Source organism: Sturnira hondurensis, unplaced genomic scaffold (genome assembly GCF_014824575.4).
Source record: "Sturnira hondurensis isolate 20B ecotype Veracruz unplaced genomic scaffold, ASM1482457v3 Scaffold0006413, whole genome shotgun sequence".
In the NCBI taxonomy this organism is placed as follows: Eukaryota; Metazoa; Chordata; class Mammalia; order Chiroptera; family Phyllostomidae; genus Sturnira; species Sturnira hondurensis.
The window spans coordinates 17426797-17441496 of NW_028079044.1; the positions used below are offsets into that span (position 1 = coordinate 17426797).

The window sequence follows — 14700 nt, forward strand, 5'->3', positions numbered from 1 at the left end:
GTCAGGGGCACCAGAAGTGGCAGCGTGGATTTGGTCTGAGGAGATCAGGGGAGGCTTCCTGGAGGAGGCAGCCTTAGAAGATTAGGATATAGCTGGACTCAGGCCTTAAAGCCTAAACATACAATGTACTGGATATAGAAAGCAGCCAGTGGGTGAGGAACCTGGAAAAGGTTCCCGAAGGCCTTGAGTGTCCAGCCAAGAAGTCTGACATTCATTGAGAAGGCAATGAGAGCCCAGAACCAGCCCCAGAGGGCTGCCCTAGGGGTCCAGGCTTAGGCCTCAGCTGCTTCTGAGCCCTAGTCTAATACCCCTGCCCACCACTCGGGATAGCGTTCCTAAAGGTGGGGCCTGGTTGTGAGTGTCTGAGCAGGACCTGAGGCCTGCCCAGCTCTGGTGAGGAAGGGTGGGATGTGGCTCCTCAGGGGCAAGCTGGTTCCAGGCCTGGCAGAGGCCTCAGGTGCACAGGGTCAGCCAGGTGCCAGCCTGGGTGTTGAACCCCATGTCAATGTCGTCACCACCTGTGGACCCTCAGAGGCCCAAACCCTTGGCCAGGAGCAGGGGGTGGCTTTGAGCAGTGTCACAGGGTCACGCTGAACACCCCAGCCCCCAGCCCCTTGCCTTTGAAAAGGAGGCAGAAAAGCCACCAGAAAAAAGGCGAGGAGGAGGAAGTTCTTTGTAGTAGGTAAAAGCCCCTGAGAATGGGGCACAGGCCGGGGATCCAGTTTCCTGTTTATGTCTACGGCACCTTAGCTCCAGGTTCAAATATGTAAACTATCTGCTGGCCTCTGGCTGCAGGTGTGTGTGCTTGGGGGCTGCAGAGACAGAGAGGTGGCCCCAAATGCATTCCTGACTTTGGCCCCCCACCCAAGATGAGCCAGGGGACAGAGGCAAATAGCTCAGAGTTAACCCTTCCCCTGCCACAAACGAAGGCCGTCAGGCTGCTCTGGGGAATGCTGGGGCCAGCTAGACCTTGGGGTACTCAAGGGAGGTGGGGGGATCCTGGACTTAGGGCTTCGTGTTTGTGGCCCCTGACCTTAGATGCAACCAGAAGCCTGCAAGTAGCTGATACAGGGAGCAGCAGGGCCTGGTTGGGTCTGGAGGATGGGGTTAGGGCCTGATGGTGGGGGGAGGGACCATCCAGAGTGAGGCTGCAGGTTCTGTCTCGGAGCCATGGAACACTAGCAGGTAACGCGGCTTATGTCATGTGAGGGGGGCATGTCCCCAGCAGGCCCACGTCTTATGCCTCCCCTAGTTCTGAGGCTGGGGGTGTACCATCCGCCAGTGCTGCCTGGTAATCAGCTTTCTCACTGGTGCACATATCCTCCACCTTCCGGGGCTCCTGCTTCCCATCCCAGACAGCCCCTTCCCTCAGGGGACCCTGCTGACTGGCCATCAGGTGCCTGGGGAGGAGCCCACCAGACAGACAGAGGGGTCCCCAGGCTGCTGCCTGCCCTCAAGTGGGGCTAGGTCAGCCCTTCTCCCTGTGGCCACTTCTTGCCCAGCTCCGTTTCCCCTTGTCATCTTCTTCCCAGAGATGATTTTTGCTTCCGACGTGGCACATACAGCCAGCTTCTGCTTCTTACCAATCAGTCCCCAAACAGCAGGGGGACCCCAAGAGAACACCACAACCCTTTGCCCTGTTTTGGACACCCCGAAGTGGGTTAGGGCTGGAGCAGGGCCCTGGATGTGATTTCCATGGAGGACATAGACCTGTACCGTATGCAGGTAGCCTTCAAGGTGGGGTCCAGCCCAGGCGTCCCTGCCACAGCCTCCCTTGCTAGCCCAGTGGTGAGGAACCCTAGGGTCCTGACACCCATGAGACCTCAAGACAGTGAGCCACAGATCCAACCTCCAGCCCAGCCAGAGAGCAGGAGGGGTCTTCACCAATGGCCGGTTGAGTTGGCCCAGGACGGAAGTGAGAGGCTGGGATTGGGGTCAGCACTGAGCGAAGGTTAGGAAATCTGGACTCCAGAGGTCACCACGTCCCTGTGCCGAGACCAAAGCCTCTCAGCCCTCACTGGGTCCACCTAGAAAACTCTGTTTGCCCAGTGTCCATGCTGCCCAGGGTCTGTGGCACCCCCTGCCATTCCTTCCGCTCCTTGGGCTGATCCGCCAAGGCCTCCATCATAGGCTTGTTCCCTACACCCACCCCTCAAATGTGCCTATTCCCCAGGCCTGGCACCCTCCCCTTCCATCTGCTCTCCCGGGCAAGCTCCTGCACTCCAGGGCTCTGGCTGTGCTCGCACACCCCAGGCTTGTTCTCCTGCCCAGACCCCTGCCCAGAGGCCCAGAGCCCCAGAGCCTGGGACCTGAGTGCTTCTCAGTCCTTTCCACCTGGTGGACTCAACGTGGCCAAACCCAAGCCTATCACCCTCCCCCCACCCCACTGACTCGTCCCCCTCCCATATTCCCTGCCTCTGAGAATGGCGTCATCAGCCACCCCTGCTCCTGAGCTAGAATTAGGAAGCATCCAACGCACAGTCATCTTCGACACCTCCTTCTTACCCCACGTGGATTGGTCATCACCTCCTATGGATTTCATCTTCAGAGAGGATCCCCAGAGGCAGCACCATCAGACTGGACCTGGCACCCCTCTGATTCCCACAGCTGCCCCCTGCCCCCCGACTCCTCTAGTCCATCCTCCACGCACACCACCAGCAGAGAGACCCTTCTAGAGGGGAGCCCACCCCTGCCCAGAATTCTTCCATGGTTCTGCCCTGACACCTCCGCATGGCCTGCGAGGGCCTGCCTGTGCCTGCCCCACCTCCGTTTCTTGTCACACACCCCACATGGCCAACATTGCCCACACCAACCAGGCCGTGTGGGCCAGCCAATCGTTCTGCCTTCACCCAGCAAGCTTTTCTTGCCCTCACACTAAAATCCTCCCTGTTCTTCCGGGCCCGCCTCCTCGGAGAAGCCTTCCTTCCTTGCTCTCTCGTCAGTACATGGCAACTCCACCCCCTCCCCAGTTTCCATGGCACTTTGTCTCCCTGGGGTCCATCTGCTTTCATATCTGACTCCTCCCCTAGACTGGGAGCTTCTCAAGGGCATGGGCTGAGCTTCTCCATCTCTGTGTTCCCAGCCTTGGTGTATGGAGTTGGCAGTCATAAACATCTGTGGGCTTGAAAACTGATGGCATGGAAATGAGAGAAAAAGCCTTCAATGCCAGCTGTTGTCCCCAAGCCCCTGCTCCTGGGTGCCTCAGTCACCTCCCCCAGAAGCTTCCCTGCCTGCATCTCCCCAGGCCTCCCTCCTACCTGCTGCCCTCAGCACAGCATGGAGCCTGGGGGTCCTGGGTCTGTGACAGTCTGCATGGCGGGGGGTGGCGGGGTCACCTGGGCTAGCCCTTCCGGGGGGCAAGCCTAGTGGGCCGTGGCCCTGGCCCGTGGTCCTGCACCGTGGTGGTGAGCAGCAGCCTCCCGATTTTCGTGTGGGCCTCAGTGCTTCAGTGAAAGCCGGCATGGGAAGTTGCTAATAATGGCACTAAAATAAAATATGCTACATCTGTTATGGGTAGCAGAACAAAATTAGCTGCTCACACCTCTGACATCCAAGATGTCTTAACTTAAAATACTCCTTGGCTTACTTTACATCATTTACTGATTATATTTAAAAGAAATACAATTTTGCAATTACTGTTCTTTCCAGCGTGGTATCTATGCATCATTTTCCTTTTATGTTTATATATTTCTCCTTCATTAGTACAGTCTGAAGGGTGATTAGGATTCTTCAAACATTTTACAGAGGTTAAACGTTGATTAAGATTTAATTATTACTGTAAATAGCTTGGAATGACATATGGTGCAAAAGCCTGACATATGTGCATTTGAATAAATGAAGTGCTATTTCCCAGGATGCCTCAGTAGCTGTTTAACAGCTTTCCCGAAGGGTTATGTTACACCTCATGGCAAGATTGCTGGGATGTTATATTTTGTTGGTTTTTGCAGCTGAAAGCTAAGAACAGTTTTCCAGTTTTTTAAAAACATTGAATATTTTAAATACCTAAATTGTTTTGCACAAATTTTTGCTAATTTGTCTAACTAGGTTAAACATTTTCAAAAGCATTTAGATTTTTAAGCGTGGGCGCTGTGCATTGTGTCAGTGGCAGCATGGGGACGAGGGGCGCGGGTGGAGTGGAGGGGACTCAGAGGCCGGCAGGGGTGGGGATGGAGGAGGTGGTTTGAGGAGAGGGGGTGGGGAACAGGCCCCGGCCTTGAGCCTGGCTCCTGTCTGCTTGGCCCTCTCAACCGGCCGGAGCCTGGGTCCTAGGGTCCTAGGGACTACAGGGCAAGGGTCCCCCTTCTTTAGAAGCTCTGCTTTGCCCACCAACTCTAGTCCACGTCGACGTCCCTCCTGTCTGGCCTCTGACATGCCCACCTGGGTATGACCGAGTCCTTTGCAGGCAGGGCTGGGCTGTGGCACCTTTCACTTCGCCTCCAGGTCTGTGGCCAGGGTGGCATTGGGCAGTGGCGTGGGCAGTGGGTGGGGGTCAGGGGTGACTCAGTTCCATATTAGATGGGTCGGATTAAAGTGCCTAAAAAAGAGCTGCAGAAAGGGTTAGTCAGCAGTTAGTGGTGCGCTGAGACTCAGGGGAAACCCCTCAAATCCGGGAGCCACAGGGAAGTTCAGGGTAACCCAGGGACTGTGTACAGGGAAGAGGTCGAACCAGGGACCCTGAGAAGTATCTAGTGGATATCACAAAAAGGGGGGCTAGCAGTGACCTTGGAGAAAAAGGTTTTGTGGCATGTGGGGGGAATAGAAGCCAGATTTCCTGTGGGTTGAAAAGTCAGTGGGAGGTGAGGCGGCGGAGCAGCTGCTGCTGGAGACAACACCTTAAAGAAACTTGGTTGTTGAGGAGAGACACCAGGTGGTCCTTACAGTGTGGCCCCGGGGCGAGGGGGGGTTCTTAGGAGGTTCTTATCTGTGTTGAAATGCTGGCGGGCAGGAGTCAGCAAACTGAAAAGATGGGAAAGAGAGGATGATTCAGGAGTGGACTCTTGGAGGGGCATGGAAGTCAGGGGGCATCTGCCCTTCTGCGAAGGGGCTCACAGCACTTCTGAGGGGAGGGGTAGTTGCCGTTGCCATGGGGGTAGCAGGAGGGCAGGTATGGGGCAGAATGTGGACACTAGTGGGCCGTGGGTTTGATGGCAGAACACTGACAGGTCCCTTCTGTTGCCTTCTGTTCTTCCATGAGGCGGTAGGAAGGCTCATCTGCTCAGGACGGGCGGGGAGCTGAGGGCAGGTGACCGGCAGTGTGGCCCAGGGCAGGGTGGTTGCTGGCCACTGTGAGGGTTCAGCCAAGTCACGGACAGTGAATGTTGAATGGTCTCCGTTAGGTGGAGGTTCAGGCAGAGACAAGGTGGCTACATGATTGGTGTCCTCCAAAGTTCTGCTAGTCCAGGCTGGAACAACCCTGGGACCAGGGAGTGGCTGAAGTGATGGCCCCTCACGGCCAAGTTGGAGGGCGAGAATGTGAAACCGAGCTTTAGGGAGTCAGGGCCTGAGGTCTTGGTGGTCTGAAAACAGGGAGAGTGAGTGGGGCGCTGGAATGACAGAGGACTGTGGGGCCCGGGAGAGTGGGGTTTGGATTTAAGAGTCTGGGCAGAGCCGCCCTGGTTGGTGACCAGGTCCAGGACATGGCCCTGGGAGGGCACAGTGCAGCACAGGGAAGAAGGTCATGGGAGACAAGAGAAATGTAGAGCTCAGAGGCCGGGGTAAAGGATGTTCACCTGCGTGGACACCCTGTCAGGAAGAGGCAGGGCCTGGGTGGAAGGGGCATGGCAAGCCCCTTGGCAGAAGGGCAGAGGAAACAATGAGGACTCATTGGGTGGCACAAGTGGGTCCTGGCTGGGGTGCCGGGGCGGGCGGCGCGGGAGAACCGTGGGCTCCTCCCAGCCTCCCTCTCACCCCCTCCCCTTTCCTCCCTCTGTTCTCACTCTCTCCTCAGATCGAAACATCCCAGTTAGAGCCTGAGATTGCCCGGGCCACCAGCAGCCGGACAGTGGTGTACAACAAGGGGCTGTGAGTGGCGGCCGGCCAGCCTGGGATGCGGCGCTGTCTGGCTGAGCGAGCTGGGGCGGGGAAGGACTCTCGTGAGCAGCACCTGTGGGGGGTGGGCAACTGACCCCAGCAGTCCTGGGCCACCCGGGAGGGTCTCCATCTACAGTGGCAGGGAGACTAATCTATTCACATGTTAACATAAGGGAGAGGAATTCTGACACATTTCCTATGAAAATAATCAAGTGCATTTCTGGGCCTTACGTGGGGTCATCGAAACTCTACTTAGCACAATATGTGTGAAGCTGAAAAATTGTAGAGTGCCCACACGGTAGAATTAGGATCCTTTTATACTTTTTTTTTAAATTTTTTTATCAGAATCAAGCCTTGGTCGCAGCTGCCCAGGTGCTGCTAGCACGTGGTCTGGTGGTGGGAGTAAGAGCCCTTCGCACTGCTGGTTTGGTGGCCGGGCTAGTAGATTTCAGATGTCACTGTGGCCAAGCCCAGTGTCTCCCTGGGTTGGGCAAGGCTGGGGAAGAAAGGGAAGGCTGTCTGTCTACGCCTCGAAAGATGAACCAGCCATGGCCAAGGTCCTCAGGAGGTGGCTTAGGAAATCAAGGGGCACTGGAGGCCTCTGGAAGATTCCACAGGCAGCTGGCTCTGAGTGTGGCTGGCCTTCAAGCTCCGTGCCACACCTGCAGAGCCAATCCCTCTGCACGGAGCCCAGTGACACACTTGGGCTGGCGTCACTCTTTGCGGAGCCCTGATGTACTTGAGGCCCCGGCGATGGCCCTGGCTCCAGGCAGGAAGCCCCAAGAAAGAATGACGTTTGGCAGGAACCATGGGCATGCAGTCTGGCCTTTGCAGGAAGATCCTCCTTCCCCGCACCAGGCTGCAAGCCCTGTGTTTGGCCGAGCGTGGGGCTGGAGCTAGGCTGACTGCCATCTGGGAAGCCTCTCCAGCCACTGAGGCTGCCCGCTCCGTCCCGCAGCTTCCTGAGCAGGAGAGTCTGATGTCTCAGAGAACAAAGGCCAGATCGCTCACTAAGTACCTTCTGGAAGAAGAAGCACCAACCCTGGAACAGCAGGCGCTGGCTCTGGCTGGTGTTGACCTTGGATAAGCCCACTCCCTTCTCTGAGCCTCCACTCCCAGTCTGGAACCAGAGGACTGGATCGAGGTGTTCCTACCTGCTCTTGCAGCTAGAGCTCATCTTTGCCTGTCCTGCTCAGATGCCAGTCATCTCAGGCACATCCCAACAAGGACACTGGACTGGGAAAGGGACAGGCCCCTTGGGCCATGGCCAGCAGGTGGCTTCGGAACCTGGACTTTGCTCTTCTGTATGTGACCCCGTATCCTGGGAGCACTTGACCTTTGCCAAACACATTACAGTTCTGAAGGCGGAGGTAGTGTGGATGCCTGGGCTTGAGTGGGGCACCTCTCATCCTACACCGCCTCTGAGGCCCCTTGCCTCTGGCTGCCGGCCTCCTTCCGGTGCAAGCCAGGAAAGAGGACAGCTCTGCAGAGGACCCAGGGCCTGAGGTGGGGGAGAACAGGGTAGGAAGCAAGGGTCTCAACATACCCCTCACATGACCCCTACTAGAATGAGCCCTGGACATGCAGCCACAGGGCCACCCCTACCCTGGTGACTCTACCCGGGGCGAGACGCAGCTGGAAGGGAACATGTATATGTAGGAAAAGTCTGCTGCAGGGCAGCTAGGGTGTGGCCTCAGGTAGCTCTGCCTTAGGGCCGCCTTAAGGTGGTGGAAGTTGTGGTGAGTTGGTGAGGCATTGGCACCCTACACCCCACCAGGAGCCCCAGCCGCTCTCACCTCCCAACCAGGCCTTGGTGCCTCCCAGCTAGCTCTGCAGGGTGCTGCCCTGAGTGCCCCCACTGTCCCGAGGAGCAGCCCACCCAGTCAGTGCCCGTCGGGAAGGGGAGAGGGCAGAGACAAGCATGGAAGACAAAACAGCAGAGGGAAGGGGTGCCACAATGCTGGGGAGGCAGGTGTGTTGGAGGTGTTCCTGCTGTGACATGAGTGTGCCGGGGACGGGGGCTCTTCTGCAAAGCGCACTTCAGGCCTGCCCTGCCCCGCCTCTCATCAGGTCTTATTCTCGGGCTCTTTACCTTGGGACCAAAACTGCCCACCCCGCTGGGCCCACACCCCCTCCAGAGGCCTGGCGGAGATGGGGTCTCTCCAACCCCTGCTCTGTGCTGGCTGCCCTGGCACAGCCCCACTCCAGGGCCACCCCAGCCCTGTGGCCGCTGCCTCTCATAACCTGCTTACTTCGTTCCCAAATAGTTTCCACTCATTCTCCCAAATGCAATTTCTGGTGATTTCGGGGGGCTTCTCCTGGCAGGAGTGGTGATGGCAAAGGATGCTTATAGCTCACGAGTGACAGAGATCACGATGGTGACAGATCCAGTGAGCGAGCCATGCTGCCGGGCCCTGGCCTGGCTGTGGAAAACACCAGGAGGGGAAGCTTTTGGCCAGCCTCCATCCCCTGCTCTGCGGAGGCCAGAAGAAAGGGAGTCCTGTGGGAAGACTGGTCCATGGCTGGGGCGGAGGCCGAGGCAGGGCAGGGCTGGCCCAGTGGTGCCGGAACTCAGGGCACACCTGTAGCTGTTTCTCCGCTCTAGTGTGTCTGTCCAGCCCTCCTCTGGTCACGTCAAACATTCCCGAAGGCTCAGGGCAGCCCTTCTCCCATTTCCAGAGAACAGTCTGTGGGTGCAGGGACCAAGAGCCCAAGATGTCAAGATGGCTGCTGAGTGAAAATGGCCAACAGACCCCTTTCCACGTCCTGTTGTGGGGCGTAGGGGGGTTGCGTCCTGTGCTGAGCCTGAGCCTGCCGGAGAGTGGGATCCCGAAGGGAGAAGGGCCAGAGGATGGAGGCTTTCCAGCCCTGGGCTGCGGCGAGTGGGGCAGCAGCGCACATGCCTCGGTCATACCCAGGTTGCTTTCAGTGTCTTCTTAACCTTCTCAGAAAGTTCCTCCATCTCTGTGACTTGTGTAATACTAATGAACTGTGGGCAATAAATGATGGATTTAAAGCATCGGGGCTTGGCCTTGTGAATTATGGGTGGGTGAGGTGGGGGCAGGGAAACAGTGGGAACAGACCAAGGGCCTCCAGCTGAAGGAACCTGAGGAAGGTGCAGACCCAGACCAGGCGGTGGGGATGTGGGGGGAGTCAGGCCCCACCTGGGAGGGGTCCCAGAGGGAAGGGGAGAGGAAAGGACTGTGAGGGCAGGAAACTGGAAAACAGGGATGAGTTGAAACTCTGCAGAAGGAACTCCTTTAACAGAATGGTTGCTGAGCGCTTACTAGGGGCCCCAGTGCAAGGAGCTGGAGTAGGGAAGGGATTTTGGTAGATTCTCACTGTTTGTATCAAGGGGACTAGAAGAAAGGTGCTGGGGGTGACCATTCTGGCCTGCCTGGGGGCCAAGAGTGGCTACATGAGAAGGAAAGGTTTGTGCCCAGTGGAGAGATGCCCAGCACCAGCCCTGGGACTCTGCCCCTTCCTGAAGCCCTGCAGACCCTCAGGCCAGGCTCTGCTGCCTCATGATAGCTCTGGCTCCTCCTTTTAAGGCAGCCACAGAGTTCCTGAAAGAGTGAGCCCCGGCCTCTTCTCTGGGGCCTTTAAGCATCTTCCGCTCGTGTAGAGAGAAGCAGATGCCTCCCAGGGCAGGGTGACCATGCAGTGGGGTGGGGTCTGTGGTTGGGGTCAGCCCAGCCCAAGTTCCAGCCCCAGCTTGGCCCCAGCATAATCCTGTGACTTCTGGACAGTCACTCCCTTTATCCACCCGTCGCTGGGTCCGTCGGACATTTGCGGAGCGTATTCTCTGGCAGAGCCTTGGTGTCCTTAGCTGTAAATGTCAGGAACAGCATCCCTCGCTGGACTGGTGTAAGGAGATTGGAGAGACCAGGTGAGGAGCTCACCCAGACTCTTCTCTCACCCTCCCCAGTGTCAGAAGTGCTGGGCCTCACTAGGAGGTGGAGGAGGGAAAGGGGTGGGGGAAGGGTCTGTTCCCTGAGCGATACTTCCGGGTCAGGGGGCTTCTGGTCTCCAGGGAATTTCTTTGCTAAGAGCCCCACTAGCCACAGCCCCATCCGGGTGGGCGGAAATCCTTACTCAGGACGTACATGAATCCCTCCTGGGAGTTGTTTGTTGTTTTTAGCTGGTCTGGGGTCTCAGCTCCTGCCCAGCTCAGAGATCATTAACACTCCAGGAATGTGGCTTCCACTGCTGGCCCCCAGGGCCTCCCTCCTCCCACTCAAGCCACTGTTAGAAGGAGAGTCAGAAAGCCGAGGGGATGAGGGTGGTGGTGAGTGACCTCTTCTCAAGGCTCTGGGGAGCCCAGCCTCAGTTTCAGAATGCAGCTTCCCCAGCCTCCTAAAGCTGCTGCTGCTCCTGCCATCTCACCCATACCGGCTTCACTCATGAGCCCCCAAAACAGGAACCTATCGGCCACGCCCCACAGGGCCTAACCCCCTGAATGCCCGTGCTTCCCTGCAGTACCAGGTGTCTCCCAGGGCAGTGGCCAGGGAGCGTTCCTCCTCCATTACCCACGCGCAGGTGACGCAGCTGCTGGCAGCCTTGTCTGAGATCAGAGTCTAGCTCCTCCCCCACAAGGACACCCGCCCCCCCCCCCCNCCCCCCCCCCCCCTCCCCCCCCCCCCCCCCGCAGACTGAGCAAGAGTCTAGGCCTCCAGGCCCCACCCCTGCCAACCCCAGTTCCCTGGGCCATGTGGGGGGACGGAGAGAAGGAGGGAACAAAAAGAGGAAAGAGAAGGTGATCAAAAGGGCAAACAGGCTGATACCCCCCTGGAAGACCCCATGCAAATCCAGCGAGAAAGTGGGGGAAGGAGGCTGTCCCACCCACCCACTTGAGCTGGTTCTTCTCTTCACTGGTAAGCCTGGCAGAAGGAGGAACGAGACGGCAGGGTCCTCACTTCCTCTGGAGTTGAGCTGCCAGAAGCTCAGTTGTTAAGAGAACGGGCAAGACACTGGAGGTGAAAGTTGGCCAGCTGCTGCAGGGCCACAGGCAGCTGGGAGCCATCAGAGGCTTTCCCTGGGAAGAGGGTCGTCTGCTTACAGAGGAGAGTGTAGCGTGGACTCTAGCAAGACTCTGAGCAGACCAGGAAGGAGGCCGCTGAGCAGTCAGGGTGAGGAACACGGGGCCTGGACCAGGCGGTGGGGTGGGCATGGAGCGGAGTGAAGATATTGGGACTGCTCGGCTCTTGGGGATTGACTGTGGGGAAGGTGACAGAAAGGAGTCAAAGATGGCCCCAAGTCCCTGGCTTGGGCAGCTGAGGACATAGAGAGTGGTGCCATTTCCTGGTGCTAAGGAACAGAGAAGGACGAAGCAATTTGCCGAGAAGGTGATGCGTTGTTTTACAATAGAGGTTCCTGTAAGAAATCCAAGTTGAACCCTGGCGGTGTGGCTCAGTGGATTGAGTGCCAGCCTGCAAACTAAAGGGCCACTGGTTCGATTCCCAGTGAGGACACATGCCTGGGTTGCAGGCCGGGTCCCTGGTTGGGGGTGTGCAAAAGGCAACCAACATACATGTTTTCTCTTCCTCTTTTTCTCTCTCTTTCCCTCTCTCTAAAAATAAATAAAATCTTTTAAAAAGAGAAAGGGAAAAAAACAAGTTGAGAGGTCAGGAGACAATGGGCGTGCTTATCTGATACTTGGGAGGAGGTGGAGGTTGGGTTTGCAGAGTGGCAGGCAGGTCATCCATTTACTTCGAGCACCTAAAGGACCAGCGACAACCATCCAGGGTAGCATGTGGGGTGAGAAGAGGAGGACCTGATGTCAACTCAAGGAGTCCCCATCTCCAGGGCCTGGGCAGGGAGACAGGAGGCTGCTAAGAAGTGTTATGGGATGAACTGTGTCGCTCCCCCAAATTCAGATGTTGAAGTCTCAGTCCCCTGTACCTCAGAAGGCGACTGTATTTGGAGGTCGGGTCTTGAAAGAGGTGATTAGGGCAGAATGAAGTCATTAGGGGGGTCCTGATCCAGTGTGGCTGGTGTTCTCAGAAGAAGAAGAAATTTGGACAGAGATGTACGTGCATAGAGGAAGAATACCATGTAAACATCAAGACAGACATCTGCAAGTGAAGGAAAGAGGCCTCAGAGAAAACCAGCCATCTGGCACTTTGATCTTGGACTTCCAGCCTCCAGAACCAAGAGAAAATGTCTATTGTTCAAGCCGCCCAGTCCTCGGTGCTTGTTGGGGCAGACAGATATGAGAGACAACAGGAAGATGAGGAGAGTGTGGTATCTCAGATGATAAGAGGTGAGCATCCTTTAAGTAAGGGAGGTTGTCCACATACTTAGTAGGTGCTGAGAGTAGGTGCTGAAGGGCGTGTCCCTTGGAAGGACCTTCAGAGAATGGTCTCAGTGGAGTGTGGTGAGGGCAAAAGCCAGATCTGTGAGGGTGGAGAAGTTAGCAGGACGCCCACCAACTGCCAGCGTAGCTTGTCTTTAAAGAAATTGGGTTGTGGGTTGGGCAGAGAGACGTGACGATGGCTGCAGCGTGACGTAGGGCTCAGGGAGGGCTTTAGGCGGGAGATCCTTGGTCCTACCAAGTCTCTAATGGGTTAGAGCGGAAGAGACTTCAGAGGCAGAAAAGGGAAAGGACGAGCCACCCAAGAGCGAGGTTCAGGGGTGCGGGCAGAATCCTCCTCGGGGAGTAACCGGAGGCAGGCGGACAGGAGGAGCTGGGTGCCGGCAGTGTGGGTGGAGGTGGGAAGCTGTGGGGTGAGTGCGAGGCGAGCTCCCCCCGGCCCTCCAGATCAGCGCTGCACCTTTCCCCATCAGCTGACCATCCCAGGAGGCTGACTCGAGAAATGGACTTAATGTCCACCCCCGACCCTTGGGAGTCACCGGGAGGAAACTGGAGGTTTGGGGGAGAGTGAGACTGGGCCTTTATCCCCGCCTGGTCTCCCCCGTGGCCTGTGGGTCTGCTGCTCCAAAGGCCACAGCTCTCTCTGGGACCCTCTCCATCCAGCTGTCCTCTCTGGTTCTGGTAACTGCGTCTGCCCCTTGCCTCTTTAGTTCTAAGGGCTGTAGGGGCTCCACATTGTTGCTAGCCTCAGTGTGCTGCAACATCTCTTGTTGGCTTCTAGAGATTGTTCATTGTTCATTCAACTCTCCTCAAAGTGCCCCATTCAAAGGGACCATCGCTTCCTGCCAAACCCCTGACTGCTGTGAAGGTGTTCTCTTCCCCTGCCCCTATTTTCTCTCTGAAGATGGAAGTAAAGTCCTCTGCTGAGGGGAAGGGAGAGAAGAGGCATAGAGAGACGGATGGCCATTTGAGACATCCCCTGTGGAGAACAGGAGCGAACCCCTGAACAGTGCTGAGGCCTCGGCTGAGGCAGGGGCCTTGGCCCTCCAAGGCTGCCATCCAGCAAGCTCGCCTGATGTCCTCACAGACTCAGTTGCCAGGGCAGGCAGGGAAACAGGTTCAGGCAAGTCCGGGATTTTGCCGGGCTGGTACAACTAAGGAACAGTGGGACAAGAGGATGTTGGCAAGAGAATAGAGGTGCCTGTGGCCAGGAGGGGCCGGGACGTCAAAGCACAGATGCAGAGGAAAACTGAGCAACTGAGCGAGAACGTGGGCGCTGATAAGAAAGGACATCTGATCGGTGATTTGAGAGCAGCCACAATTCTGGGGTCTAATGAGGCCTGAGGGTGGGCGGTGACGAGAGTAGGGAATGAGAGGCCGAGGTGCTGAGTGGGCTGTCCATGGAGACCCCCAGGTATGGGGGCAGGAAGACCATAAGCAAGTAGCCATGGTCTTTGATAACTGAGGCTGCATGACTGCGACTTGCAGCCAGCCGCTGCCCACATGCACAGCCACATGCCCACACACACCCACAGCCACACTCATGCACACACGCCCACAGCCTTCCCAGACCAGACACTCCCAGACACCCTCACAGGCACTCACCCTCACACACACCCCAGACAGCAGATGGGGCGCTCGGATAATTGGTTAAACCTGTTCTGACGTCTGGCTCCGCATTGGCAGCGCCTGTCTGACAGGAAAGCTGGCTGGGCCCGCTCCGCTCAGCCTGCTGGCCTCCCTGCCCCTCCCCCCGCCAGGCTGCCCTACAGCAGGGCTCTGGGAGAGGCCTGTGGGTCCAGCCTGGCTCCCTTCTGGCCAGAAGCCAGTTCACCAGGCCAGGGTTGCACAGAGCCCCACGGGAAGGAATCAGAGCACTTGTGAGGAGGACTTGGTGTGAACTGAGTGCAGAGATGCTAAGAGCATGAGCCATGCTGCTGTGGAGGCTGGAAGGACTAGGTCCGGAAAGTTCTGAGGCCAAGAGGATGTGTAAAGATCATTCCCTGAACGTGAAACCCAGGGCTTAGTCATGAGAGTTAAGAACAGCTCCCCGTATTTCTTCCTCTTCAGCCACATGCAACTTGGGTTCCCACAGGTGCTCGTCACACCCCAGTCCATCACACTCACAGGGCCCGGGGGCCAGCACCGGGGCTGTGACCCAGTAGACTGCTTCAGGGAAGGCCTGACCCAGCAGCTCCTATCTACCTGTGCTCAGCTCTGCAGGCCCTAATCTCCTGGGGGAGGAGCAGTCGGGGGAGGGAGAAGAGCATCATTCCTAGGCTTCTTCTCCCCTTCCCGGCTGCATCTGTGTCTCTTTTAGAGAGACTTTGGTTTGTTCCCTGGAGAGGGCCCAAAAA

General features: G+C 57.2%; 1 protein-coding gene across 3 annotated transcripts in view; it reads left to right on the forward strand.

The window, feature by feature from the left end:
- Positions 1–9049, forward strand: part of SFXN5 (sideroflexin 5) — a 101432-nt gene extending 92383 nt beyond the window's left edge. For all 3 annotated transcript variants that reach the window (XM_037048097.1, XM_037048094.1, XM_037048095.1), the window contains one exon: positions 5948–9049. In XM_037048097.1, coding sequence (XP_036903992.1) covers positions 5948–6025 — 78 coding nt within the window. In that variant the 3' untranslated portion in view covers positions 6026–9049. The remainder of the gene's footprint in view (positions 1–5947) is intronic.
- Positions 9050–14700: the final 5651 nt, after the last annotated feature.